General features: G+C 39.4%; 2 protein-coding genes across 5 annotated transcripts in view; both read left to right on the forward strand.

Moving 5' to 3' along the window:
• The window catches only part of LOC106946929 (serine/threonine-protein kinase pim-1-like), an 8,822-nt gene extending 6,957 nt beyond the window's left edge, over positions 1–1,865 (forward strand). Inside the window, exons 6-8 of the mRNA XM_015031623.1 lie at positions 626–803; positions 1,437–1,607; positions 1,682–1,865. Of these exons, the coding sequence (XP_014887109.1) occupies positions 626–803; positions 1,437–1,607; positions 1,682–1,827 (495 nt within the window). The 3' untranslated portion in view covers positions 1,828–1,865. The remainder of the gene's footprint in view (positions 1–625; positions 804–1,436; positions 1,608–1,681) is intronic.
• Positions 1,866–10,690: 8,825 nt separating this feature from the next.
• The window catches only part of lrriq1 (leucine-rich repeats and IQ motif containing 1), a 37,606-nt gene continuing 21,563 nt past the window's right edge, over positions 10,691–26,733 (forward strand). For all 4 annotated transcript variants that reach the window (XM_015031627.1, XM_015031629.1, XM_015031628.1 and 1 more), the window contains exons 1-13: positions 10,691–10,938; positions 11,408–11,498; positions 12,730–12,890; positions 13,055–13,129; positions 13,285–14,772; positions 14,903–15,055; positions 15,143–15,293; positions 15,431–15,624; positions 16,795–16,922; positions 17,079–17,152; positions 17,431–17,524; positions 22,349–22,504; positions 26,208–26,630. In XM_015031627.1, coding sequence (XP_014887113.1) covers positions 10,843–10,938; positions 11,408–11,498; positions 12,730–12,890; positions 13,055–13,129; positions 13,285–14,772; positions 14,903–15,055; positions 15,143–15,293; positions 15,431–15,624; positions 16,795–16,922; positions 17,079–17,152; positions 17,431–17,524; positions 22,349–22,504; positions 26,208–26,630 — 3,284 coding nt within the window. In that variant the 5' untranslated portion in view covers positions 10,691–10,842. The remainder of the gene's footprint in view (positions 10,939–11,407; positions 11,499–12,729; positions 12,891–13,054; positions 13,130–13,284; positions 14,773–14,902; positions 15,056–15,142; positions 15,294–15,430; positions 15,625–16,794; positions 16,923–17,078; positions 17,153–17,430; positions 17,525–22,348; positions 22,505–26,207; positions 26,631–26,733) is intronic.

Consider the following 26,733-nt stretch of genomic DNA (forward strand, 5'->3'; position numbering starts at 1 on the left):
AATTTAATTTTTTGTACTCAAAGTAAAAAAAAAAATTTTAAAAAAAATTTAACCCCCCCCCCCCAAAAAAAAAAAAAAAAAACGTATTATTATTACTGCAGCTTAAATAACTACATTTGAAAATAAGACATTTTTATTTAATTTTCATTAATTTAATTAAATTTTTTATTTCAGTCACTCAGTAATGAACAGTATGTAGCAGCTAAAATAAATCATGGATGAAAAGGAGCAGAGAGAATTAATAAATTTATATCTGGCTTCTATTCACATACAAAGAAAGTTAGTCATTCAACTCTGTAGACTATTACTGACATATTTCAAATACACAAAAAACATCCACTTATTCAACGCCATATCACTTCATCGTAATGATTTTGTAATACCTTTTAAATGCAGAAAGAGAATCAAACTATAGTTCCTGTTTTCACAGATCGTCTGTCTCATGTTATATTGTCTCAACTTCGTGACAGTTTTAGCAAATATGTAAAAAGCATACTGCATACTGTAACATTTGCATAAAAATATATTTTCCCAAGATTTCATTTTATTCTGTCTCAAAAAAAAAAAGTCAACATGTATCATTTATTTAAGCAAAGGAGACATTTTGTTTGTTGTTTTACTTCAGCCTCTCATGAACCAATTGGTGAACGCCGCCATGGAAATGTACAATAGAGGCGTTTTCCACCGGGACTTGAAGTTGGAGAACACGCTGGTAGAAATCGGCTCCGCAGGGCCGCGGCTCCGTATTATTGACTTTGGCTGTGGCAGTTATGAGCTGAAGAAAAATTTCCGCTATTTCCAGGGTATAACTTAACTTTACTAAACATTTAGCGTAGCTTTGAGATCGTATTTGAGTCCTTTCCCAGTTGAAACCAGATATTTACATTTAAACATACATTTTTGCTTCGGCCTAGTTAGGATTACCAAAATTATTTCTTAAACTTAGCAAGAATATTTTTTGGAAATATTATTGCAGCTTTCCTCGAATACGAAAGTTTACATATGTTCGATTGGTAGATAACTGTCTTAAACTGTACGATTTGGGTCAAACCTTTTGGGCTTCCTTCTACAAACTTCTGATAGGTTAACCTGATTGGAGTCCCACTAATGTAAGTCAAGCTAAACTTCTGAATTCGAGTTCAGTTACAAAAAAAAATCTCAAAAAAATATTTTTATGTTTTCTGGCATTTAGCAAGTAGAAATAATTTAGCTAATTCCAACTAAGTTAAAAGAAGAAAAATTTGGTCTGATTTAACTTCTGTCAGAAAAAAATGCATGTATCTTTTTATTTTGTGTATGTAAATGGTTTGAACTGTATTTATCTCCCAGGATGTACGAAACTGAACCAATGATCTCATGAAGCTTCCACAGGAAAAGAAAACTGAAAGGAAGCCAAAAACAAAATCCGGTCCACTTTGACTATGCATGTTTTCCAGGTACTCTTCAATATGCTCCCCCAGAGTGGTTCAAACATAAAATGTACAAACCTATTCCCACCACAGTTTGGCAGTTGGGAGTAATGCTTTACTGCATGTTGCACCGCTGTCAGTTCGACACCAGGGTTTTCTCCATGGACTGGATTCACTTTAGCAGCAAACTCTCCCGAGGTGGGTACATAACCAGCAGCTACAATTACAATCTGCCTATTTTCTGGAGCAAAATTCTCTCGTGTTTGATCTAGAGTGCCTCAGTTTCCTCCATCTCTGCTTGGAGGAGGAGTGTAAGAAGCGAGCCACCTTGGAGCGGCTTCGTACTCACGCCTGGCTCAGCGGACTGAAACCTGCGCCTCAGGGGTCCGCAATGCTTCTGCCAACATCTGACACTTAATTTCCATGGAAAATATAATAAAGTTGCATTTTAATTGGTCTCTGACTGTTTTGTATATGTATGTGTTATGTGAACTAGGAGAAGAGGCTTAAGCAGAGGGGGTGTGACTTTAATGCACTAATTTTATTTTATTGAGAATATAGAATTTAACGCATTAAACGTTTTACAGATTCAATCTTTTTTTTTTTTCCCTTTGCAAAAGTCCTAAGCTGGAACCTTTGTATTTGTGTGTTTCTGGTACACCCATAAATCTGACGCACAAGCTGCATCTGATAATAGCAGCGATGGATGACAAAGCCACTTCTCTTGGCTCACTGGGTTTTCATTTTTGCTTCAAAAACAATCTGATGGCACGCTGGAAAAGACTGTTGTGATCAAGTTGCGCTAAAAGGAATTAGGCTATCACTGAAGCTATTCAAGCCTAAAATAGCATCTTGACGTCGACTCTAAACATGATGCAGCAGCACAATGTCAGCGTCCACAGATCACAAGGATTTGTTGTCAAAGAAGTTTCATGAATGATCAGCACTTCCTTCAACATTTGAAAGCTGAATGGCTATAATAACACTTCAATCTGGAGAGACTTAGACAGAGAAAGAAAGCAATTAAAAAAGTTTAATGACAAATAAATATTAAAGTCCTTTAGCATTCAGGCCCTGGCAGGGGACGTCGAATTGGAACTTCGATAAGCTCGATAAACATTCCTGATGCTGCATAGGAATGAAATCCCCTGGGGCCTGTACTGGTGGTGGAGGTCGAAGAAGGATGTGGCCTGAAGAGCCAAGAGCAGAGGTGGGTTGATCGCAGCTGGTAAGCGGAGGAGGTCGTGGATGAAGGTCCTTATCAACTGGAGCTTGATCGATGATTGGCCATGGCGTGGCTTGATTCAGCGCCGATAGGTCTAGGGTGATGAGAAGGAGGCGCTAATTGATGAGGCAGGTGAGGCTAGAGAGTCTTCCAGATTGAATTTGCGCTGAAGCTTCATTTAACCAAAAAACAATAAATATCTTTGTTCTTGAACTCATGTGTATAATTTAGCAGCTAATTTTTTTTTAAGTTAAAATGTTCCTTATTCTGGCAATACTTAGTTTTCGATTATAATGTGATTAATTGTGATTGATGAATTAACAGAACCTGCAGCTGACTTGATTAAAATTTTTAATTGAGTCCTACCATCTCCCATCATTCTCATAGTCTTGGCCCCCCTGCTACCCATGACAACAAAAGTCTAACTTCGCCACTGAAAAAAAAAAACCAGAGAACCCCCGTCTAGTCTGACACCGACCTAATTGAGACATTCTTCAGTATTTTTCTGAACCTTTTTTAGTTGAAGAAATTCCAACAGATGTATCACTGTTTTGTATTGGAAGATGATCAAACCTACTGTATATCTTTTGTAAGGGCGGGTACGTAACCATCTCTTTTCATATATAAAACCAGTCATTCTTATATATAGTCATCAAAGTTTTATGCTAAAACTGTACTGAAAACACGACAACAGTAGAAAGGTTTATTGGAAGTGCGTTGATAAAAATCTGTTTGAAAGTTTGAGACTCTTGAGGTAAGTTTTGTCTTGACCATCAACAGGAAAACTTCCCTTTTCCTGTGAGCCACTTTAACTTTGCTTCATATATATTTTCTCAACATATTTGTGATAATTTGGGATGCTGTGTTTTGCAGCAGTTCGATAAAATGATTTGGTCCGTCAGCCGGTCACACACAGATGGTGGCTAGATGGCGGCTTATGTAGCTGTTGAATTCTTCATGAACCGACACTGACTTTGGTAACATGACGCCAACCCGTCGTGACCTTTCCCCTCCACTCCTCCTTCGCATCTCATGGAAAGTGGCGGAATATTGGTTTTCACTGTCACGAGGGCAACGCCTCGACAGCGAATGAGGAACTACCTCAAACAGCTTTCTGAAGACTAAGTTGTTCTCATAATTAAGAAGTAGCAAAGGTAACATAAGCATCCCTCATTTTCTTTTCATCTGCAGCCTCTGGGATCAAACATCTTTTTTTTTTTCTTATCATCTCAAAAACCTTCTGTTGTACCCAAAGGAAAATTCATTGCATGTCGTGCCCAAGACCTGCTTTGAAAACGAGATAACATTGTGTTCTGTGAAAGGCAATGTGCAGCTCCGACCTGATTTGATTAAACAAAAGAAAACAGTGGATGCTGAGGTAACAGTGACGTTGGCTGTGGGAGCCTCCGTGGCTTGTTGTGTATTCAGAGTGAGACCCCAAGGCCACGCAGAGTGCTGCTAGATATACGATGTGCAAAAGGAGGGAAACACTGCTTGATTATTTATCCGCTTCTACCTTCGTGGAGCCTTGTTGTTCCGGTTTATTCTGACTTTTTTTTTCTTATTTAAAAATTAATTTCTCTTGAAAAAGAAAAAAAAAACTCCTATCAGGGTTTTTCTGAGGGGTGGTTTATCATTTATCGCAATAAATTTCTTATCATGATAAAAATTTGATTTATCCTTGTCACAATAAATTCCAATAATAATAATAATAATAATAATAATAATAATAATAATAATAATAATAATAATAATGTTTAAAAACCGCTAAGAGTGTCTCGTATAAACAATATTCTTAAGACTTCTTGCAGCTGGTGAGAGTTATGGGAAGGATCTCCTGTAGTGGTCCGTATTACAGCGGCTTTGAAGAAACATCTGACTGAAGACACTTGTCAATGTTCTACAGTCATGAAATGAACCAACTAACAATCATGTCATGATTGTTGTCATGGTAAGGTCATGGCAGTGAAACTTTATGTTAGTGTTTTCGTGACAGCTGGCTGACTTAGGGTTCTAAAGTAAGATTTTATTATCTGTTGCTCCGGTCAGAACTTTTCTGTAAGAGTTTGATGCTGCGGCGACTGTTGTGGGAGAGCTGGATCTGCACAGTTTGCCTCTGCTTACTGACACCCATTCCCATTCTGTACAGTGGAGTTTCTGTTCATTGGGTTGCTGCACAAACACCCTGTAGAGCTTGTGACATTATTTGTAGACTTGCAGAACTCAGTCCTTTTGTGAAGAATATGAACAAGGCCACATTTAACTTGGCCCCTGGTGATCAGTGTTACCATTGATAGGCTGAGTTTGGAGGGCTGTGAGCGGGAGACAGAACTCCGGCATATGATTATGGACTTAGGCATAAAATAAAGCAAATATTATGGTACAAAGAATAAAAAATGCTTCTAATAGATAAGCATCAATCAGTTTGTTCATGTCATATGGTACATAGATTAACGTTTTGTCTGCACTGTATATCAGTAGATGACTGACAGCTCCTTTTGCTGTTTTACAATCTCCATTCATGCATTTTTGTTGATTGTTTCAAGTTGCAACGTTGCATATTAATTAACTTTTGCATGTAAATACATGAGATTTTAGCCATGTGGCTAATTTCCATCTCCTTTGGCAGGTTGATGTGTGTGATATTTAATAATAATTATAAAAACGAAGAAGCCTCAAACAACTTCACAAAAATAACTCTTCATAAAGGAAAAAAGAGGGTAATTAAACTGCAATTTGTAGTCCATAATGGCAGCAAAATAAAAAGAACTGTATACAGTTAAACATAGCGTAATCATTTGGTAGAGTACAGTTAGCATACAGTTAGTTAAGTTAGCCAAAAGTTAGCTAACTGTATGCTACCAGACAGGTTTTTTTTATTTTAAACAAGGGACCTACAATAACAAAATAGAACACTAAATACAACTTCCATGGGCATTACAGAACATAGAGCAATAGTTTACAGTGTTAATATCAAACTGGTGCATTGACTTGCAGTTCTTCAAGGGTAGTTATTATCTCAATATGTGTAGCTTCTGAGCATATGGATTCAATGCCAATATTAATAGAAGACAATAAAATCTGAAAATTAGACTTTTGCTGTAAGTATTCGGAGGTATGGATATAATATTTACCATACATAATAAAAAGTTAACATATAAAAGTTCTATTTTAACATGTTTATGTTTCCCCATCCCAAATAAAACAACATTATGTCAAAGTAATATTCATATTCTTTTGATGGAAAAAAAATGACATATCCTTCCAGAATATTTTGGTGTAGCAACTATTTAATGGTAACTAAGAGGTAGAGTACAGTTAGTTTAGCTGGGTGACACAATTAGCTAAACATGCTAATTAGCTAAACAGGCTAATTGTGTGACTAGTAAAATTATCCTGTGACCTAAGACACTATAACAAATAAATCTACTGTATCACTTTGCGTGTTAAATGGATTCACATGCTTCTTTGAGGGGTAAATAAATAGTTTTGGCCCATTGTTCATTGTAATCTATGACTGCAGTGCATTTAGACGACATTGCAATTTCAGTGTCTCACCCTTCTACAATGTGTGCCCCTGCCTGCCCCTCACCCCCCCTTAGCGAAAAAAAAAAGTCTAGACACTCCCTCTGAAGAGAACCTCTAATCACAGCAATCCCACAGTCATTTAAATCAGATTTAGATGTTATAAGAGCAATCTAGCAGCTTAGCGCTAACTTTACAAGACAATCCAAATCTGTGTTCATGTCCAGCTGAGTAACCTCTTTCGTCAGCCCACTGCAGGACCAGTAATCTTACTGGAGATGTTAAAGGGAAACTGGATGAACCATATGACATATGAGTCTGATCTAAAGCTTTGGAAAGTTTTAAAGAGTGAATAAAAACCATGAAGAAAATGCAAGAAGTGATTTGACTAATTAAACAAATAATGTGATTCATGTACCATTTCCCCAGGTTCCGCCCTTCTCATCTCATGCACGTAATGTGTGTAAATCAGGTTGTACGGGACCTCTTTTGTTCTCAGAAGCATGTAATGTGGATCAGTGCATTGAGAGTTTAAAATGCCAGCTTGTAATTACAATCACCTACCTGACTGACTGAATCAGACTGAGGTTGCAAAAGAGACTGTAGCACCTTGCAAAACTATCCATGCCCTCTGAACTGCTTCACATTTTTAATTATTTTAATGGGCTTTTCCGTGACAGAAGTTATGTATAATGGTGATTTGGAAGAAGTCTGATTTTTAATTTTCATAAAAGCTCAGAAAGCTGTTGGTTGTTTATTTAGGGGTGCGAAATTACAAGGGGCCAGACTTTTCAGCTCCACTAAACTGAATTAACTCATACAAATAGTTTGCATTAGTTATATGACCTAAAATCCCAGTAAAATACAGTGCAGTTTGAAGTTGCAAGCGGGACAAAAACTCTGAAAGCATCCCATGCACTCTAGATGTTAAGGCATTCAATTTTTGATAATTACTTTTATGGATCATTGACATTTGCACACTTTGCATCCACAGAGCATGCAACGTACTGTGCATTGTGCAGAAACCCAAAGTTGGAGGTATACATTCTAGTAAAATGTCGACTCCCACTCCCCTCTTTCGTCAAACCCTTCAGATGGAAATGATGGGCTTAATATGCCCAATGAAAGTGGCTACAGATGAGTAACAGAAAATCCTTGGTAGAGTCAACACACGGCTGCTGTCCAAACCACCGCTGCGTTTCGGCTCGAGAAGTCATTGACTGGTGTAATCTGCTGTCTAAATCTGCAGTTTGGCCCTGTCTGGTCGCTGTCTGAGTCCTGTGCACTTGGACAAAAGTGACGGACACCTTGCTCACTGACAAAGGCCCCGGCTCTAATTGGAGCAGACAAGGCTTGCTGATGGAGGCTTTTTAGGCAACTGAACTTGTTCAATAATTCTTAGAGGGTCTGATGAAACATAAGAGACACACAGTTTTGACTCCAAAAACAGCAGCAGCACTGAACTGTCCTGTATCTGCCCATCAATTGCAGGACAGAAGTTGTGCTTTGACCCGTACCGCCCTTTAGCAAAAATAATGCCTCTGCTGAACCTTTGAAGACTCTGAAAGTGTTGACATTGGGGGGACATAAGGATTGGAGATGCTCCTCTTGCTGTCATAGAGAATTTTGGCTCAGGCTTTGAAGGCAAACGCGAGTTTGAGCTTTCGACTCTCTTCTTCTGTGTTGCTTTCATCCAGGAATGTCACAAGCTCAGGAAAAGTGCTCTTTTTGTTTCCAGACCAAACGATCCAGAAAGAACAGTCTGTTCTTTTCTTTTTTAACTCTGAGAAAGAAGACTGAGTCCCTTATAGAGAGCCACGACAACTGTGGATGGTATAACCTGTGTGGGCCGATGGAATCGCCTCAAAGTGAATGACTGGAGAACTAGCGCAGAGTTCTCACCACAGGAGAGCATCAGGTCTTTGTGATCACAAATACCATGGAAAAAACGTCCGCATTGTTCCCACTCTACTGGATTTTTGTGCTTCTGTTCCTGTGATTCACCCACAAAGACTTAGCCTCTCTGACCTTGCTCGAGCCTCACAAAAATGCCCACACAAGTCGCTGACACTGCATTTTATTGTCACTAAGTAACTTGACCAAGTAACATTGGTTGTTTTGCCAGAATACAGCATCCTCAATGTAATAGTTATAGCAATTTTCTAGTCATACATACAACTCAAAGTACTTTATAGTCTCAGTACCCAATTGCATTCACTAACAAGCACATTCATTAGGCAACTTTGGATTAAGTGCCTTGCTTAAGGACGCATCAAGATGCGAAAGAAGCTGGAATACAGCCCACAAACTTCCGATTGCAAGATTACTCCTCTGCCTACTGATCCACACTAGTGCCCAGCACAAAAATCTCATGTAGTAAAATTAGCGATTTGTTTCAACTTCTCTTCAAAATGAGAGAGAGAAATGGAGATGTCAAAGTAAACACGTTTTCCAATCTTCATGTTACAGAAGATGACTTCAAGAAAGTACCAACCAGACTTAATGTGTTGATATTTACAGTCATAGCAATAGTGAGAAGTAAGACTGAATGAGAACCAAAGTTTGTTTAGCCACCATGCTTAGCAAGGATGGTAAGGAATGGCAGAAAAATGTAGCAAAGGCTGCCATCTTGGGGTCACTGAAGTAGCCACCCATTTATCCAGTCAGCTATTGTCTATACCCGGATATCATTGCAGGGTCGTGGGGAGGAGAGATGTAGGGATGGCTGGTGCCAATCTCCAGCAGTCATTAGGAGAGAGGCTGTTTACGCAGATTACCAGCCCATCCCAGCAACACACAGGACAAACAACCATGCATCTACTCATGTGTAACACTCTATGCAGAAAGATCCTAGGCTGGGATTCCCATTGCCAGTGGAGCTTCTTGCTGCAAGGCAACAGTCCTACTAACTGCGTAACCATGCAGTTGTCCATAGCAACTATTAGACACTATCCACACACCAAGCTGTTTTTTGGGAGGCATGCCAAGAAAAATCATTTTCTGTACTTCTATCACAAACATAACCATGTCGAGTTTACTAAACACCAATAACAGACGAATATGTGGCAAAGCAGACCGTGTCCTCTGTTAAGATTTGTGGCAGAATGTCAGATGACCAAACACACACAGGCAACCTTTTGTGATGCCTGTCAGACCTAGGTCTGTCAGGAACCTGTGGGGTGAGCTGAAGAGAATTAAGCTTAAGAGAGAACCTAAGACTGAATGATCCACAGAAAATGACCCCTCTCTCTGTATGCTCCAACTTTATGGAACATTATAAAAGTAGGTGTTGCACTGGCATAAAAAGGATATGGTCAAAGTATTAACCACTGTAGTTCCAGTAGGCATGCCATGAGTGATTTTGTAAAGATTCTGGGACTGTAAAAAAAAATAAAATAAAATAAAAAAATTAATTAACAAAATATTCAGTGTAAGAGAATGCTATTGCAGTTAAAGATTATATATTTATCAGGAGTTGAGGGTGAAAACCGAGGAATGATTACAATCTTCTTCTGACATTCAGCCTGGAGAATGTTTACTACATATATCCTTTTACCTTTTATGTTCAATGATCAATGAATATTAAACAAAGAAATACAAATCTAAAGTAATGTTGTGAAACGCTGACCTTGTTCAGTTAAAATTAATAACTTTACTGGTCTCTAAAATCTTTTTTTGAATGTTCCAGATGTATACAAATCAGGGACAATATACAATAAGTAGTAAGTAGGAGGAGTGTGTGTGCGTGCGTGCGTGTGTGTGCGTGCGTGTGTGCGTGCGTGTGTGTGTGTGTGTGTGTGTGTGTGTGTGTGTGTGTGCGTGCGTGCGTGCGTGCGTGCGTGTGTGTGTAAACCCAAACAGCAGTTTTCCCACTAACTGTATGTTCTCTCTTTCACTTAAATTATCTCTGGAAAATGTGATTCTACCTCAGTCAGCTTCCAAAATCTTTATTTTTCTCACTAAAGCGACCCGGAAACAATTATCTCCTTCACATGGAAAAGACATTTTGTTTGCACTGAAACTCTCCAAACATCAAGTAACCGGAGGTAGTCAAACAACTACCTCTAGTGTTGATTAATGGAGTCACGCTTTCGAGCTCCTTTGTGGTCAGTCCACAAAACACTCAAAGTACCAAATTAAAACATTAAAAATGTTAATCATCAAGCTTTGACAATTTAATCCCCTTAAAAATAGTACCGCTCAAATAAAAAAACAAAACAAAAAACGTTTATGCTAATTGTAATTCTTGTTGCCAGGAAGCAATAAAAACAACAACAACAAACAAACAAACAATGTGAAAATCAAAATCAAAATGGAAAGGGAAACAAGCAAGCAAACATCAATAAAATAATACGCCTCAAGTCTCCGTCCCCGTTATTAATGTGCTCACCTGTAATTGAACTATAAACTAAAATAGCATGTTCAGATATTTGTTGCAGGACAAATACACTTTCCCCCCAAACTATGTTCAAGACCATTTCCACCTCCACTTTGAACCGTAACGAGAAGCTGCGCAGCTCGCAGCGTCATTTCCATGGAAACCGCCTCAACACTGAACGCAGGTCATGTTCGTTCGGCTATCTTCTTCGTAGTATAGCTGGGGATTGTTTATCGATAGCTTACTTCTAACTGTACACAAGACAAGTACGAAAAGTGGTAATTACGTAAGGCCATTTTATTACTATGACAGAGAACAAGGACGTATGTGAAGCTGACTTACTAAGGCTTAATACGAATAAAACTAAAGGAAACCTGGGCAGCTTCTACAGCGGCGAGCTGGTGAGTCTAATTAATATGGACACAGCTGGCTTGTTGAATGTTTACATAAGTGAAGAAACTCGCTAAAGTTTTCACACCCCTTGAAATTGTTCGCTTTTCTTATATGACACAAGATACTTTTTAAGATTTCATGTGGTATCGTGAAAAGGTGGCATTTCTGGCATTTATATATATGGGCAGTATTAATTTTCTTGCGTCTTCAGATTTCCATTTGTAAGAAAGAAAGAAAAACTTTAAGCCATTTGTTATTTTCCTTACACTTCATTAGTCTATCAGATGCAGTTCAAATAAGTTCAACTTAAAGTGGGATAATAAAAAAAAAAATCAATACTGAAGTAGTGCAGAGGTTTTCAACAGCAGATGAGTTTTTGTTAGAAATATCTGTCAAGTTGACTTTGAATCCAGTCAGATTTACAGATTGTGAAGAGAAGACAGCATGCGACTAAACAAGCTGACTATTTGATTCCAGGATGATATTCCACCTTCTCTGATCAGCTACTTTGAGACTTCAAAAAGCCGAGCAGCAGTCTGTGAGAAACTGATCCTGGATGAGCTCCAAGGTATAGTTAGGAAGAAATTCATTAATGTTTTTTTTGGGGGGGGTGGGGGGGAGGGGGGATACTTACTGTAATGATGTGGCAGACATGGTTTTTCAGTAAACCCTCATATTTAATATGTTTCAGATGAGGTATTACGATCCGGACAAGGCGGAAAAATCAGAAGCACTTATTCCTGATCAAATTATGATGTGCATTTTTTGGTTCAGTTAATAATCTTGTGAACGATTAACACAATTGTCCACAAGAGGTCACCCATGTCCTTTTTTATCTACCTTACTGACGGCAGACTGTACAGAACCAGGAGGCCTAAAACGAAGATTGAATCTTTATCAGAGCATCCAGATATTATGGAAATGTACATATTAGATATAATATATATTTGAGTTGATGGGCTACAACCATTAATCTACATCATCTGCAGACAGACAACATTTTACAAAATTGGATACAGTGCAGTGCATTTCCTTGAGGAAGGTGTATATTCCCCATGCACAGAAGAGAATTAGGGCCAAAAAAAAAGGTAATTTTCAACAAAAAAAAGGATTAGTGTTAGAATGTTGTGAGTCAAGTGTATTTTATTCTCAGTGGCCGTAATCCTTTTCCATACTTATTACACAAAGCAAAACGTAAATAAGAATATCTATATACATTGATCCAGTTGATCATGGGAACAATATTTTACAAGCCAGATTACTGCTGTTTTGATTGTTGTCACGCCTGTTAGAAGCAAGAAATCCCACAAACAGAGCTTCTCTGACAGCAGGTAGACGGAAGCATCTCAGAAAGCAGCACTTCTACAGACATTCAAAAGCAGATGAGAAATAAAGGCATTGACAAAAGGAAAGGATTCCCTCTCCATTTCTTAGGTTTTGGTTTTGGGTGGCCATGTGGAAAAGTCATTCAATGCTGCTGATTTACAACAGTTCTGGACAGAAGACCAAGTTCCTCTTGTACAAGACTGTTGGTCAGTTATTGCAAATGATGGTTTGTGACACAGTCTTTGGGGGCAAGTTGGTTTGGTTTTCACCATTTAATCCCTGCATATGTTAAAAAAAGCAACAAAAAACCCCCTGATTTTACAGATTATGCAGAGATTTTTTATGACGTAATCTTTGATTTAAAACATTTGCTGTGATGAACTGAAACATGTACACGTGACACAGAAAAAAGCACAAAGGGAATCTATTAAATTTATTTTTACAACACTGAACATTTAATGGACTTTTCACAGACAATAAAACAGAGACTGAGAAAGATTTTCCGTTGAACGTCGGCGACCGTCGGCCAGAGCGGGAGAAACCTCACCAGGAGCAGCTGCAGGAAACAGAGCAAAGGCAGCAGAGAGAGATGGATTTCCAGGAAGAGCTGAGGAGGATCACAGAGGCTGAACAGGTAAGACACAGCGGACACGCTCAGCTTCAGTCTCATAAAGATGGATGTTAGTAACACTGCCAGTGTAGAAAATCTGTAACCTGATGCAGATTGTTGGTCTTTGACTTTGACATTAGCAAACGGATGTTTTGATATTTTTTTTTAATAACGCCTGGTCTCCACAGTTTCAGCAAATGGAACTTGAGCTCAGGAAGAGAAACGCTCAGGAGAAACTTGAACAGGAGCTGCAGCTTCAGCAGGTACGTCTGCAGGACGCATATGCTGCTGTTATAAAGATTTTATTTTAAGGTTTTTTTTGTGTATACCAAGGTGCCAAAGAATGTAGAGTTTAATTCAACTAACCTAAACCTCACCATTCACTTTGCAAATTGAATAACCACTGTTTCTTTACCAGGAGCTCCTCTGTAACTTCAAAAAGCAAGTAGAGAAAGAGAGGATGATGATTGTAGAGGAGGAAAGAAGAAAATCGGAGGAGGAAGCGAAGATAAGGGAGAAGGAAGAGAGGAGAAAAAAGGAAGAGGAGGACCAAAGGAAAAGACGGGAGGAAAACCAAAGAGGCATAGACGTAAGGCTTCAAAAAGAAAGAGAGAGGAGAGTGGCGGAAGAGACGAGGAAACAAGAGGAAGCTGAAAACAGAAAACGCAAACAGGACAAAAACACTGAGGAAGACAGAAGAAGGAGGGAAAATGAAGAAATGAGACGACTGGCAGCACAGGGACAGAGGAAAAAGAAGGAAGAGGAAACAAAAATGGAAGAGAAGAGATGTTTTATGGTAATTGGAAAGAAGATGATGATGGAGGATGAAGAGAGAAAAAGGGATCAGGTAACGCTTAAGGATGAACTGAACACAATACAAGAGAAGGACGATGAAGAAACGAGACTAGAGGAAGATTTAAGAATTAGTTCCCTTTATGACGTTGGGGTGAATCAAGAAGAAAGGAGGAAGGAAGAGGAAGACGAAGAAAGAGACAACAGGAAGACTTTAGAGAATGAAATGCGACACAGAGAAAGTGAAGATAAGAGAAAGGTGGATAACTGGAAGAGTCTTTGTTTAGAAAGTGAGCTCCTTTTAAGAAAAAAAGAGGAGACAGGAAGAGGCAAAGAAATTGGACAGAGGTTAGAGACCGTTACACAGAGCGGAGGAGAGGAACAAAGAAACATAGAACAAGAAGCCAAAATTCAGCAAGAAATGAAGGGAAGGAAAGAATATGAACGAGAGCAAAGAGAAGGAGAAGATTTGGAAAAAACAGAGGATGAAAAGAAGATACAGGAAGAGTTGAAGGATCCTGAGGAGAAAGATGACAACCCGATGAAAGACAATGTGAGAAAAAGTGAGGAAGTGGACAGAGCTGAAAAAGACCAACAGGTGAAAACAGCTGATGACGGAGGAGATGTAGACGCAAAAACAGATCTGCAGCTGATTAGTGGCAATAGTCTGGAAGAGAACAAAGGAGAAAATGACGTTTCAGAATCACAGAAGTCAGGCAGAACTGGTCAGCAGGCCTCCCCAATGCCTGATCCAACACATAGTGAGGCCACAGCAAAACACAGCATCTATGAAGCCGCTCTGCTCCGTCACCCAGACGACAACATCTCAGACACCTCCGCATTACAAACTGTTGGCCAAATACATCCAGAGTCACAGGCTTCCGCCTCTTCCTGCTCTCTGCCCGCTTCCCTTCCTGAGCACACAGAGCTGAAAAGGTTGTCTTGGATGGAACACTGTGTGTCCTGGTCCGAATTGTCCCTCCAGAACAAGAGGAAGGAGAGGGGTTCCTCCCAGAGCCAGAGGACGACAAGGAGGGCAGATGGACTTAGCACTCTGGTCCCTCTTTGTCCACGCACCCTGCTTGAGTCCACAGGCACAAAGTCCCTGCAAGAGGTAACAGTGATGCTGACATCTAAAGCCAAATAGGACCAATTAATATCCAAGGGCATGTTTCAGGCTTTAGCAGATGTGCGCTGAAGTTTATGCTAGCTGAAGCCCTTAAATGTGTCATCCTCTCTGTCAGGTCACCACAGTGGCTTTAGAAGACCTGGCGCCCTGCAGCCTGTCTACCCTCGCCCAGTGTGACCGACTGCAGTCCCTCACCCTCAGACGCTGCGGCCTCCGGTCTTTGGAGAGCTTCAGCCAGCTGCAGGAGCTCTGCTACATGGATTTAGGGGTGAGCGTAGACTCCAGTCATCAGAATACACACCAAACGAGTCAAGCGTTTTTTGTAGAAGCTGTGTTTGATCATTTGATATTGCAGGAAAATGAGATCTCCTTCTTGAACTTTGAAAACATGGGCAGTTTGAGAGTTCTCCGGCTCGCCCACAACAAGCTGACGTCCATCCACGGTTTAAACGGCGCTCATAGTTTGGATGTTCTTGACCTGTCTCACAACTCCATCACTCGCATCGGTGAGAACAAGAGAAACTTCCACAAGAGGGCAGGATTTCCCTTCTTTTACGCTGCCCCGAAGAAAGGAATGTCAGGTTCTTTTTGCTCTTCCTGAGCTTCTGTCTGCACAATTAGCTTTTAATTTTCTTTTTCCTAGCTGGTCTGGAGTCTATGAGGAGGCTGCAGAGGCTGTTCGTGGACCACAACCAGCTGATTAGTACCAAAGGCCTTAGGGATGTTTATACTCTCCACCACCTGGACTGCTCTCACAACCATCTGGCAAACGTTGAGGGTCTGGAGAACAGTGCTCTTCTCCACACTCTGGATCTAAGGTCTAACAGCCTTAGTGAGGTAAAAACAAGCCCTGGTGATCAAAATAAGTGATAAAAAAAATCTCAACAGAAGGCACTTTTGAATAAAAATCTGCTTTTTTAAAATGTCAAGACTTTGAAGAAAAGACTTTTAAAAAAGAGGAGGTCTGGAAAGAGTGGCCTCCTCTGACTTATAAACCCGTTCCTCGGGAGTATGAGTAGTTTTTTGCTTGTGGGCCAAGTCCACAAGTTTGCTCAAGTCTTAGTCTTTTTTAACAATTGAGTGACTTAGCAGGACCCTGAATGTTAAAATCAGTGTTAGTCTTTAAAATGGATTCTAAAATGAAAGGGTAAACAGTGCAAAGATGTTAAAACAAGAGTGTGTGCTCTTCTGTTTGTTCTGGTTTAGATTCTTGCTGCCGGGTTGTTGGACCAGCTGAAGTTGATAAAGGGCCTTTTTTACAGTAGAAGAGAGAAGTGGAAATAAATGCATAAATCAGCATCTAAAGTTCCTGTTTGAAACCAACCTTTTTAATTTGGAAATAGTTCTTGACTGTTTTGGACAATTTTGTTTTAAATTACTTTCAAGGGCCACTGATTTTTAAAAAAAAAAAAAAAAAATTAAATTTTGCTTGATGGCCAAGTTAAAGAGTCTGACCTGCTTGTTACTTCTTGTAGGTGCTGAGAAAATGTATTTTGAAAAACAGAAAGGAGCAGTACAGCTGAATGTTATCTGTATAAAACTGAATCTGAAGTTAATGATCTGGCCAATTAGGCGAGTGTACATGAACATATGCTCCTCCAATTGGCCATATTATATACATATATAAAATAAGTGGTGTACAGCTCCACATTTTTTTATAGTGTACACATTTAAGGGAAAGTACTATTTCCCTTTGACTAGACATGAAAATTGGGGATGGGAAGCTTTTTCATTAACATGTTTTTTCTCTGTAATTGAGGTTAAATCCAGGGCAGTTACAGGAAAGTAAAGTGCCAAAAATAAAGACCTAGCCTGCCTTTCAGCAGACTGACTGGGAGAGCCTCCTCAGTTGGAGCCTGTCCCGATGACAGTAACCACAGCAGGACTAAAGCAACTGACATTGATGGATGGGGTCGGCCAGTGGCTGCTGGACCAGCAGCAGCAGTGTAAAGTTAGTCTAACCTCGCAGTGTAGCTGGAGTGAACTGACAGCTTGTTTCTCTGTCAGCCCCCGAGCCTGAACAACCAGGTTCTCCTCAGAGAGCTGCTTCTGGACGATAACAACATCTCTTCCCTGCACAGCCTCGCTGGCTGCTGGCTTCCTCTGCTGCTGCATCTCTCTGTTGCACAAAACAGGTTCATAGTTTGTTTTCTTCATTTCTAACTCATATTTATCCTGCTGGATCTCCTTTGTCGTACGTAATATCTACACTGGACACGAAGCCTTTAAAGATACATGCACTTATGGAAGGAATCTATTGTGAAATGACTGTAATTCTCTATGTTTTGTAGAATAACCCAGCTGCCCTCCATGACTGACTTTGTGTCTCTGAAACATTTGGATCTGAGATTCAACTGCCTGTCAGGTAAAACCTTTTCCTGGGTAAGCAGTGAGTGTGCTGTTTGTGTCATTTTTTAGTTTGGTTACTGTACTGATTCGGTTATCTAAATATGATGACATTGCAATCCTTGGTTGTTTTTCAAATATCTACTTATTAAGTTGTTCTGGTGTGCTTGATCAGAGTCGGGAAGTTCCCTTGAGGATCTGCTAAATATTCAGAATTGTGAATTCCCATGATGTGTGTATGTAATGTTAACACTGTGTTTAAATTTAAATGTAAATGTCTGTGTTTTTCCTCCTCAGAGTTACAAAATGTGTGTGAGAATCTGGAGGGATGTGTGTTTCTACAGGAAGTTCACTTGACAGGGAATCCTCTTCAGCAGGAGACTGATTGGAAGTAAGCTGAAGTTTTAATAGATGGATAGAAAGAGATGGTTTTTTTATGTCTCAGTACGTCTCATAGTTCGTACTTTACAACATTAAACACACCAACCACTGCTGGTCTCTTAAGCTAAACTTATCGGCTCAATAGCTGTTTTTGCTGCGTACTGTGTCACATTTTTTTGCTCTCACATTTAAATGAATTCTTTGAGACAAAGTTCCAGCTTCCTGTTCTCTGAAACACCAGTTGCCTTGAACGGCGTTCAAAGAGCGTGCCACCGAAAAGCCGATATTTGTCTATCAAATTCTTCTATTGGCTGATTTAGTGTAAACATTCCAGGAGAACATAGGCCTTCCTGTTCCCTTCCCAGGATTAAACATGTGATCCTGCCTACCCTATTAGATTACTGTGAGGTTCCCCCCACACACACATCTGTGTGTACTGAAGCCCCACACCAAGTGTATATAATTCCCAAAATGTTGGTACAACAGACAGATGAATTATCTTTGATCATTAATTTGTTCACTCATTTACAGCTGGTAAATATTTTACAGATGTTTATAACAGTTGCAAGGAGTTGATTTAAAATAAATGTTTTTGTGTGTCCTGATGAGTGAAGGAAGCAGTCCAGTTTTAATTAGCTATGAAGAGTTACACTGATGTGCCAAAATGATATGAATATTACTAATTAGAATATGTTTATTTTGGATACTTAGAATGTCTTCCAGTTCCAGTGTTAAATGTTCATTAGGCCTTTAGGTGCGTTTGATTTACCAGTGGACTGCTGGTTTATAATGGTCCTTAGCAATTTGTTCACGTTAGCTGTAGCTCCTTAACAATGAGCAGACTAGCTATGTTTCCACTACAGATGTACGCAAAACTTTGTCAACATCACATGTGAATAAGTTTGGTCACACAATAAGTCATTAAAAAACATGCAGTGCCATCATCCTGAAACTACTTCCTGTTGTCTTCTTGTGTTACAAAAAGTGTTTCCATCTCATTCCATCTGGTTTAATGTTTACTCGCATTAAACCAATTTGCATAAAAAGTTTGGTGCTGTTTTTTGTTGTTGTTTTTTTTTTAAATCGGCATGTTTCTATTAAGGAAATACATTTTTAAAATGTCATATTGTGCAATTATATGGTCAATGGAATCGTTGCTTCTAAAAGATCTCTAACTAAATGCTGTATTTAATGCCTTCAGGTCATCTCACAACAAAATCTCTTTCATATACCTCCAGCATATTTTTCTTCCATCGTTAGGCTTCCTGCTTCATAACAAAGACAATTTCATCTCATTAAATATAATAAAATAACTTCCTGTCAGGTTTATTTGACCTTTTATGTAATTAACTCGCTACATGGCATGTTTCTCATTATGCTGTAATTTATCTCCTGCTCAGTGGCGCACTCTCTAAAAATTTTTACATAGGGGTGGCAAAGCAAAAAAAAAAAAAAAAAAAAAGGTATAAATTTATAAAAATACATAAAATAATCTTTAAAATGTTTTGATTCAGAAGAGAGAAGAAAGTCGTCAAACTGTTTACGGTGCAGTAAACGGACAAAATGATCATAAGAACTATTAACAACGAACAATAATAAAGTAAAAAGCACTTTTATATTATTTGACACATTATATATTTTAGGATTCATTTTAAAATTCTTATGTTTGTTTTGTATTATTGACTGACTCAGACAGTCTTACGTCTAGTCCAAGACGTCTAGTTTCAAGTCTTTTGCGTGAAAGACTTGAAACTAGATTTGAATTTAAAAAAATGACATGAACATGTCAGTTGTCTCTCAAGTCCTGATCATTTCAAATAAATTGTACTTTAGTACTTGTAGGTTATATTTCAGTATTTCTCTCACCAGAGTAACCCTCAAACCTTTCCTTCTTAACACCTAACTTAAACTTTACATTAATGTTTTACTGAACTTTTCTTAACCTTACCTGCCATCTAAGATAGTAAACCTCAGTATTTCCTCTCCGAAACCTTGACCCTTTCATTGCAAGCCAGTGATAACATTAGCTAAATTAAAGCAGCAAAAGGCAGGCGCTAAGAATTACAGACCCTGTTGGCGGTCCAGGGTGCAGGAGATGTAGATGATGATGAAAACACTGATTAATCAGCAGCCCTTTAAGAAACTTTTGGAGGAAGTCTTCACTGAATGAAGTACGGTCTTGTTGCCCAAATGTGCTGGGGAAGAACCACAAAAGAACGAGAGCAAACTGCGATAGAAGTTACAGTTTATTCCATATTTTTCTCACCAGTGTGAAACAGAGGTGTACATTTCTGATCAAATTACAATCCCTTACCCTAATGAGGTCATGAAACAACTCGAAAGGTCATATTTTGGGTTTGAGGCTTCGTTTGACGACAACGGCCCAGACTACATGCCCGTAGGGCTGTAATCTAATCCCCGTTTTTACGAAGAGAGAGACCCAGCGGACCTCATACACACTGGAACTTCCCTGACAGTAAACACACATCTCGTCTTCTGCGGTCTCATCTTTCTGTCAGAGTGGTGTGGGAGTGTTGCTAAAATAGTACATGCTCACTGTCTGTGCTTGAGCTTAAAATGTCAAGCTCATAAAATCTCCTGCTGATCTACTCTACAGTTAGGCCTGTAATTATTTACACCCCTGGCAGATTTATGGTTTGAGTTGCCTTTTACTTTTGCTAACATATTTCTAATGTCATGCTAACGTTTAGAAATGGCCAGGCCAGAATCCTGACTTGAACCTGACAAATAATGTGCAGAGGAAGCTAAAGGTTAGTTCAGGGATTCCCAAACTTTTCCATGTCGTGGCAACCCCAAACAGCATTAGCTTCTGGGTTTGGGACCCCCTTCGCAAACCCACAGATAGTGCTACAAAATATATACAACACTGACTTTTTGAATGTTTGTTTTTTTCTTACTTTAATTCCCTGTTCAATAGTTGGTCATGAGTTTGTAAAGTTCCATTATGTAACTTTTATAAAAAAATTTTTTTAAATATTTGTTAAAACTGTCACCGTGTCATGACAGTGTATGAGACAGATAATCTGTAGAAAGATCGATGTCCTCCACCTTCTCCCTGAGCTGCTATTGCCATCTCCTGACCACAGATAACCAATCAGAGCCAGGAGGAGGGTCTTAGCGCTGCCAATCACCCTTGTGTACGCTCTGCTAAATGTGCTAATGGAAAAAAAGTAACTTACTGCTTCAGGAAACCCAGTTATCTAGAGGCCCGTCAGCATTCTTGACAGGCTCTGCTGACGGGAAGAAGCTGTATCGTAGCAGAGAAGAAGGCGGGATTGTGAGCAGTTTTGTTTTTAGAGATGGCCTTCTTTTAAGACAGTAGACATCCACTTTACTCTCGGCTCCTCTCAGAGCAGCTGTGAGCTTCAGCAGCCTGCTAATCTGGATCAATGTTAAATAAAAACACCAACAAAGTCATCTACTGCAGGCAACTAACTGTATACTGGGAACTCAGAAAGTCCCTTTAAGCATGATGCGCCATAAAATTCAACCACTGATGTCATTCAGGACATGTTGCTGTAGAGTACTGTCTCTGCTACATACAGCAGCAGTCTTCAGTCAGAGGCCTATTCAGATTCGTTGCAAAACTGACTGCTGCCAGAGGTCTTTCCTGCCTACAGCAACTTTTTTGAAAATACTTGGATGGCATGAGTTACGATAACATTTATTTGCCCTTTGGGATAAACTCATCTACACGCCTAACATGTAGATCAAGTATTTTGTCATCCGTCACTGAGAGACGAGGGAAGACGTAAAGATGTGCGGTGCTGTTGATAATCATTTTGGCAAGAGCTCAAGTCCTGATGCAATAAAATATTTTAGTACATTTTTTTGCAGGTTTTATTGTTGCTATTCCCCGGTGTCCTGCAGCGTTCCCAGCTCTGTATTTTCCCACTGATCACTGACCACATTTGGTCAGTTTTTAGTTGCTTTGAGCTCTGAGTCTACTTCTGGGGCAGATTCTAGAGATTTCTGTTCTGCCTGCACATCCTTAGCCTCAGGCTACAGTTACCTCTTTCACAGAGCCTCAGTCCTCCCTCTAGTCTAAGGACAATGTAATTTATATATAATTTTTTCAAATCTGGAATTAGAAAAGTGTATAAAACTAAGCTTACTCTTGTTTGCGAGGGAGCAATTGTATACAAAAGATTTTTCAGATGTTTGACTCTGCCTGCCTCTCTTCTCTGAGGCTCACCAGTAGCTGCTTTTCCATTAACCATTCCGAAAATACATTTGCTAAATGGAAACACGCCTATTCAATTAATTTTTTTCAATAAAACTTTTTGGCTCTTGCATGAGGTGTTTTTTCAGCCGTATCAAAATTAGTGTTATTTCGCAAAACTGCAATGGAAACACTGTTTTTGCATCACACGAGTCACATGATCTACAACTAGATGTTACTACTGGCAGAAAAGACAAAGAAGATGACAGAAAGTGGTTGGAGGATCACAGTGCGGAATGTTTTTCGCGTGAACCAACTTAATCAGGTGCAATTTTAATTGCGTTTATTATTTAATGGAAATGCCATAATTGCAAAAAATGTAGGTTTTTTTGACATTAGTGGAATATCGGAAAAGTTTTTCACACACTTGTAATGGAAACGCAGCTTCTTATACTTTTCACTCACATGATTCGGTGCTTCTTTTGTCCCTTTTGTTGCTGCCACTTAACCAGGACTCCCTTGAAAAACAGAATGTTCTTTTTTCTTAGTCACACAAATATAAAAATAATATTAAAAATCTTCCTGATGAACGTAGAAGCTGAAAGCAGCTTGAAAGCAGAGTAAAGCTGACATGTTTTGTTTTTCTGTCAGGTTCAGATTGCAGAAAGCAGTGGCTGGCCTGAAGACCCCAGACGGCCAGCAGACACTCTCCTCTCTCAGCTTGGCCACCGACAGCTTCCTCATGCTCTGTCAGCTGCAGCTTCAGCAGACTCAGGACTTACAACAGCGACTCAGCACGGAGCTCAGGTAAGAGCAGATGAGACCGCTTAACACAAAGTTGACACAGTCCATGTGATGCTACAACCCATTTCCCATCAGTTATCATTTTGCTGTTTTTGATGCAGAGTTTTAGCTAAACAATTCATTAAGTAAAATAGAAATTGCCTGTCTGTTTTTTATAGTGCTGGATTGTCAGAATACAGCTGGAAGCTGTTTATAGGAATGAAGTTTTGGTTAAAAAGAAAGTACACCCTAAATTTATTCAAGGCCTTCTTTGATTTATGAAGAATTTGACCTCAGGACTTTGTAAGATGCAAAGTTGGGTCTGAATAAACCACGAGACTTCTACAACAATGTCCTTTTTTATTAGTGATGTACTTTGGTGTACATCACCTCTACACCAAAGTAGAGGTTATGTTTTGTCCATGTTTTAAGGACTAACTGCTCATTAAAGTTGTATTATTCAAAGGGTGTTCCAGTTCAGTCCCAGTCCCAAATCCAGCATATACTTTTCTTTACCAGCCAGAACATTTAGTTTGACTAGTCATATGCAAATAGAATTAAAGTGGAAAAAAAATGATCAAATAACAAAAGATAATACACAACAGTTGTCTTGTCTGTTGACAGGCATTTGCACGCCACTTTGTTTTATCTTGAGCCGATCAACCCGCCTGACATCAAGCAGCGAGGAATGCTTCCTCTCTCCTTGTTATGTCTGATACACAAGGCGCGGTGAGCCTAAAGACAACGTCCATCTATTTTCACAAGTCCTTCAGTGTCGAAGCCCCTTGCGCTATGAGGACCACCAGCGCTTAAAGCAGCGGTCAGCTTTCTGCTTATCTTCCTGACCTCTCCGAATGATGTCGCTCAAAAGATGAAACGTGGCAGCGACCACTGGAACGGGTCACGCCGAGGACTCCTATGGCTCGGGGGGGCAGTGTGGTTCTCCCCCCACAGATCCACCCCTCACTGGGTACCCTCTACCCCTCTGGCCTCTGAACAATGAGCCATTTAAGGGGGCTTTGCATGAGCCGACACAGCCATTTAACCCCTGACCTGACCTTGTGTCAGACTGAAGCTTAGGGGAGGTGAGAGCGGTGCCACACGCCAGTTCAATGGTGACTGTAAGGTATGAAGCTGTGGTATATCTTTGATTGAGTTGAATAGAGCTTGTGTTACGATGTTGAGTTTGTAATAATAATAGTTTCAGCAGTGCTACATTTTTTTGTAATTCACAAACAACACAGTATGGATCAAAATGTGAGAGTTCTTGTTTGCAGGGATTTATTTCAAAGTTCAAGCTTGGAACAGTTACCTTAACTGAAAGATTTATATATATATATATATATATATATATATATATATATATATATATATATATATATATATATATATATATATATATATATATATATATTTTTTTTGCTTCTTCTTGGGTGCCCCACCCCTTTTTCATGCCACCCTGAGCAACTGCAACATATAGCCCATTTCAAAAACCACCACTGTATGGGACAGTAAAAAAAGTTTTCCTGTCTCAAACCAAACTTGTCTGAATAGTCTCTGTTTTCCAAGTTTTTATATTCAGGAAAGTTTAAAGGAATTTGTTTTGTTGTACATGTTCATTTGGAAACGGCCCTTTCCATTCATTTTTTTTACTTGTATGATGGGGCAACAGTTGCTTGTCCTCATTCTGCCGAGCGACTGACAGAATTTGTGCTTGTAAAACTTGGAGCTCGTACACATAGACGCAACACAAGAAAGTTGAAAATTGTTAAACTTTTGTTGCTGTTTGCTCTCGTGGAAAACTTCCACCTTTCTCGGACATTTGTCCCTCCCAGTGTGCCATAAAGCGCTGCCGGGAACTGGGTAACTGTCCGCTGGAGAGAGGCTTTTAGGTCACCAAAGGAAGTGCGATTAATCTGCGTTTTGTAAAAACGCGTTAAAATTTTCAGATACATTTCAAGCTCTCTCTGGTTTTGTAGGATGGCAACACATGGCAAAGTGGTATGAATAATGTTGCAAGGCGCTGTCAGGTGAAAGGATTTCAATATACCTGCAAGGTAAAGAACTGGATATTTTTTTGTATATACAGCTCTGGAAAAAAATAAAGCCTATTGAAAACTTCCTGGTTATTCCACCAAATATTAATATCTGAACTCTTCCTGAGTTAAAACATTAGTATTGTTGTTTCTAGATAAATGTGAACTTGTTTTCTTTGCATTACTTGAGGTCTGAAAGTGCTGCATTTTTTATTGTTTTATTTTGACCATTTCTCAATTTCTGCAAATAAATTCTACAATTTTGCTTGGATTTTCAGACATGTTGTCAGCAGTTCATATAATAAAAGAACAATATTCATTTTACTCAAACATATACCTATAGTATAAAAAGTAAAATCAGAGAAACTCATTTTCCAGTGGTCTCTTAATTTTTTCCAGAGCTGTACATACATGCTACATGTATCAGTATTCTGCTTTCTTGCTATCCATGTTGTGTGTCTCCAATGGTGACCTTGGAGTGAACCAACAGGTACAAGGAAGAAGGCTCATTGGGGTCACAGTCTTCCACGACCCCCTGACTCTGTTCTCGCTTGTCCAACTGGGAATGAAGAGCCGGACCTTTGTAGAGAAGGAGCTATCCGCCTTAATACCAACGACCTTCCAGACAGAGAGTGTGTCTGCCGCCTCGGGGTTGAATTCAGGGGAGGGGAGTGGAGCAACAGAGCAAAGCATTGCTAATAGATTCATTACATTTCCATTGAGGAGGCTTTGTAGAAGGTTAATCCTCCTAATGAAAGAAACATTCTCAACCGGAACTCATGCAGAGCAGGCAGGCAAGTCTTTTGTCTTCTCTGAAATACACCCACACTTACCTGTGAGTGTGATCACACATTTAACCTCACATTACTGGCGGAAGAAGCTTTTCAAAGAGTGATTTACACGTCACTACAATGCTACAAACATGTAATAAGGTCTTTACTGGATTTATTCCGTATCAGAAATTTTTTATTTGGGTCTAAAATAAGCATGGTGGATTCCAACCATGCTTAATACCAACGTACTGAAGTGAGTGGCTCTTCACTAGCACAGAATGAGTGTCTGAATAATGTAGTACATTATTGTTAGGTCATATGATGGTACGGTGATAGGGTGGCAGATTGAGGACCAAAATGGCAACATTTGTTACATTTTCAGCTAATGTTGTTCTCTTTCTTACTGCACTCAGTCAAATGATCCAAACTAATTGAAAAAACGGTTCCCCTCCTTGCCTGTGGTGGTGCTATACCAAGAACTACTGAATGAAATGACATGAAAACCTCTGAAGAAGACACTTTATAAAAACATAAACAAAAATGGAGTGGCGTCAGATTTTAGCAGTTGCAGGGTTTCTCTTTTGTCTTTGGAAAAGTCCACAAGACTTTTCTCCCGTTTGTTTTGATTCTATCGACCCAGAATGCCTTGCGCTATAATCCGCTTCCTGCTTCTGGAGTGGTCTCTGGTACACTTGCATCCACTAAATCATGCTAATTCAAAATAGTGAAGGACTGCGTTAAATGCAGTAAAAGGCAGGTAAGGTTATGTTTTTACACTTTGAAAAATGACGTGAGCAATAAGATTTACTAAAATATCTAAGTGAAATTCAGAGGGTTTTTCTTAGATGCTAAAATAAACATACCCTAGTATACGTTTTAAAATGTTTTCCTTTTTTTTTGTTTTTTTTTTTTTTACAGAAATGCTTCATCTTCCCTGGATGCTATGAAAAGCTGCTGCCATCACTTTACTCAGGCTTTGCAACTAGCTGAGGACCAGAGATTCGCTCATGAATACGGTGGCATCACTGTGTCTGCAGGCCAAGCAAAGCCCGAGAAACCCCCAGACATGGACGGTAGAAGTCAGGGAAAGCTAACAGATTCCTTGAAAACCGAGTCTTCTGCCATACGACCTCCTGACAACCTGAGCAGAAATCAGCCCGGACGTTCTGAGGACACGCCAGATGAAAAGAGCCCACAGGATACATTTGGAAGTGTTACAACAGGTCAGAGGTCGACAACGGAGTCAAATGTTGCCAGAGGTTTTGTTGACTTTCTCCCTTCAAATGGAGAAAGAACCTCCACCAGTTCGGACATGGGACCAGACGACCTGGACAGTAAAAAGTAATTTACCTAATGTTTACATTTGTTTAAGGACGTTCTACCCAGTTTACCAAAATCCATTTGATTTAAAGCTGCAGGATGTAACATTTATAAAAAGAAAAAG

Source organism: Poecilia latipinna, unplaced genomic scaffold (genome assembly GCF_001443285.1).
Source record: "Poecilia latipinna isolate Pla-1442-1.1 unplaced genomic scaffold, P_latipinna-1.0 Scaffold213, whole genome shotgun sequence".
NCBI lineage: Eukaryota > Metazoa > Chordata > Actinopteri > Cyprinodontiformes > Poeciliidae > Poecilia > Poecilia latipinna.